The sequence below is a fragment of the Anthonomus grandis genome, chromosome 1 (assembly GCF_022605725.1).
Source record: "Anthonomus grandis grandis chromosome 1, icAntGran1.3, whole genome shotgun sequence".
Taxonomy (NCBI): domain Eukaryota; kingdom Metazoa; phylum Arthropoda; class Insecta; order Coleoptera; family Curculionidae; genus Anthonomus; species Anthonomus grandis.
Genome location: NC_065546.1, coordinates 19,068,117 through 19,070,750, shown reverse-complemented (window position 1 = coordinate 19,070,750; position 2,634 = coordinate 19,068,117). Strand labels below are relative to the sequence as shown.

General features: G+C 33.2%; 1 protein-coding gene across 1 annotated transcript; it reads right to left on the bottom strand.

Moving 5' to 3' along the window:
- Positions 1-439: 439 nt before the first annotated feature.
- On the bottom strand, positions 440-2,157 carry LOC126741714 (U3 small nucleolar RNA-associated protein 18 homolog). Its single transcript, XM_050448259.1, has one exon. The coding sequence runs from the start codon at positions 2,083-2,085 to the stop codon at positions 568-570; it is 1,518 nt and encodes a 505-aa protein (XP_050304216.1). The 5' UTR covers positions 2,086-2,157; the 3' UTR covers positions 440-567.
- Positions 2,158-2,634: the final 477 nt, after the last annotated feature.

The window sequence follows — 2,634 nt, the reverse complement described above, 5'->3', positions numbered from 1 at the left end:
AGCTACAGCACAAATAAAAGTTTAGTCTAGAATTTTTTTAAGCATCCCCTTTATTCAACTATACTACAAATAATATCCCTACAGTTATGTATAATTTGTGATAATTATTACAAAAAATGATTTATATAGTTTTACTAATACGAATTTGTAATACTAGTTTTTAAAATTTGAAGGTGCAATAACAAATAAAACTTACTCTAAATTATTGTAATTTTGAGTTTTTATTGATCAAAGTTATTTTTTAAGCTAACTGAAATTATAAAAAAATCAAAATAACCAAATGCTATTTTTACTTCCCTTTCTTCAAAATCAAAAATAAATGAAATGTTAGGAGCTTTTTGTTTGTTTTCAAAATACTTACAGTATCTTATTTACATACCAGAAGTGGAATTATCAGAGTTAATAAAGGCAAAAGCTCATGCAAATAAAAAATTATTAATTAATTACATTTCTTAAATTTATTTGACTAACATCTAGGAATATATTAAGGGATAGTTATACCTACATCGAAATGATACATAGTGAATGTTATGTAACAAATAAACATATTAAGTACAACAAATTGCATTAATAATTTTTAAAGTGCTTAAGCCTAAACAGTGACACAATGCTTTTCCTATTTGCTAAAGCTAAGAAGCCACTTCCTGGTGTAAAATTTACACAATTTATATTTCCTAGTTTACTATCAAAAGGTGGAAAATTGCTAAATACAGTACTACTTCCTAAATGCAATAGTTTTATGGAATTTTTAATTTCAGTTGATGACAATGCCAACAGCTCACTAGTCGAGTTGAATTTTAAATTTGTTATTGCTGTGGTGAGGTTCATAATAGTTTTTCTTGGTTTGGGTACTTTATTATGTAAAACATCTTCCATGGCATACAGATTTACCACTCCTTGAGCTGAACCACATGCTAAAAATTGGTTTGATGAAGATGCAGCAAGAGTTGTACCTTGTAAACATCCTTCATCCATAAACTTATGTTGTACTTTTCTGGTTTTCATGTTCCACACAGTTACTTCTCCTGTATCTGAATGCCCAAATAGCATACTTCCATCATAATTAAATTCTAAACTGGTAACTTCACTGTCTTGTTTAAGAGTAGCTATTTTTTCTTTAGATATGGATGAGAGAATGTGTACTTCTCCCCACTTGCCAGCTGCAGCGAAAAATTGAGTATCTGGTGAAACAACAAACTTTTTGCATTGTGTCATTGAAGGAGGGAGATTGTATCTTGTTGGTTTAGCTGCTAAAAGGTCATAGCTAAAAATGTGTTTTTGGCGAGAGCCCAATATTACTTCATTGCCACTTCTTATGAACTTAGCACATAATATAGGGAAGTTTTGAAAAACAACACTGTGCAACTTGTTATTTTTCTTGCCATCAACAGCAAAAAGACTAGCAATACCTTGATTCCCAGCAACAAGTCCCACACTTGATGATGGATGAAACTCAACTGCATTGATAAATGGTCCTTCATTGTAAGTTTCACAATTTAAATCTTTAACTTTTTTGAACTCTAATGAACCAGATAATAAAGAGGTTTGAGGGGCTTTTGTGACAAACCCTACTGTCCTCAAAATTTCTTCATCAGAGCCTGCAGATTCTGTTCTGGGTCTTTTTAACTTAGCCCAACTGGGACATCCCACAACTGACTCAAATTTATGCTTTAAAAGATTTGAGTATTTTTTGTCGCGTTCGTTTAAACCTCCCCTCGGAAGCTTACGTCCTTGGGCGTCAAGAGCTTCGCCAACCTCAATACCTTCATCATCATCATCAAACCAAGCAGGTTTGCGGTTACAATTGTCACTATCTTCAGAATTACTGCTCTCCACACCAGAGTCTCTATGAAGTAAGGACTGGGAGTGGTTTGAGGGGCCTGCTACACAATCTTCTTCTTCCGCCTCCTCCAAGCTCCGCAAAAAGGCCGATGAGTCTCCAAAAAGAACCCTAGACAGTTCATCCATTTCCGAATCATCCCTTACATGGATTTTTTCTTTAGGTGGATTTAGGCCGTCGGTGGGTGACCCCAATTCATTACTAGAGGAAGGCTTGATTTTTCTTTTGCGTGGTTGTTTTGGCATAATTGAAGGCTTTAAAAATTTGGAGAAAAACCTTAAAACAACAAACGTGCACTACTCTCTGTTAATGTCAAGATTGTCAAATATATAAATACACTGTCAGGTCGTTTGTCAAATGTCACGGGAAAATTGTATTGTAGCAACAGTAGCAAAAGGTCCGAATATGGATCCCATTTTGTTTTTTGAAAATATTAATGGTGATATTAGACGAATTAACCTGTAATTTGAAAAGCTAATTACTGGGAACATCCACTTTAAAGGTATAAGCATGGCTTTAAATAAATACTTAATAGGAATTGTTTGATTTTCAGAAATCAAAACGTATAAAATTTTAAGATTTATGAAAAGTGCTTGAAATATGGGCCACTCTATAAAAGTAACAAAAACTCGTATTTAATCATAATAAAATATATATTTTTAAAAAACAAGACATAAAAATACTCATTTACAAAAATCGCAAATATATTCGACGCGTTCTGTTCGCACAAGCCTTATGTGACCACATATTACACATCAAACAGCGCATTCACGACTCGCCCTTGACATAAGTCC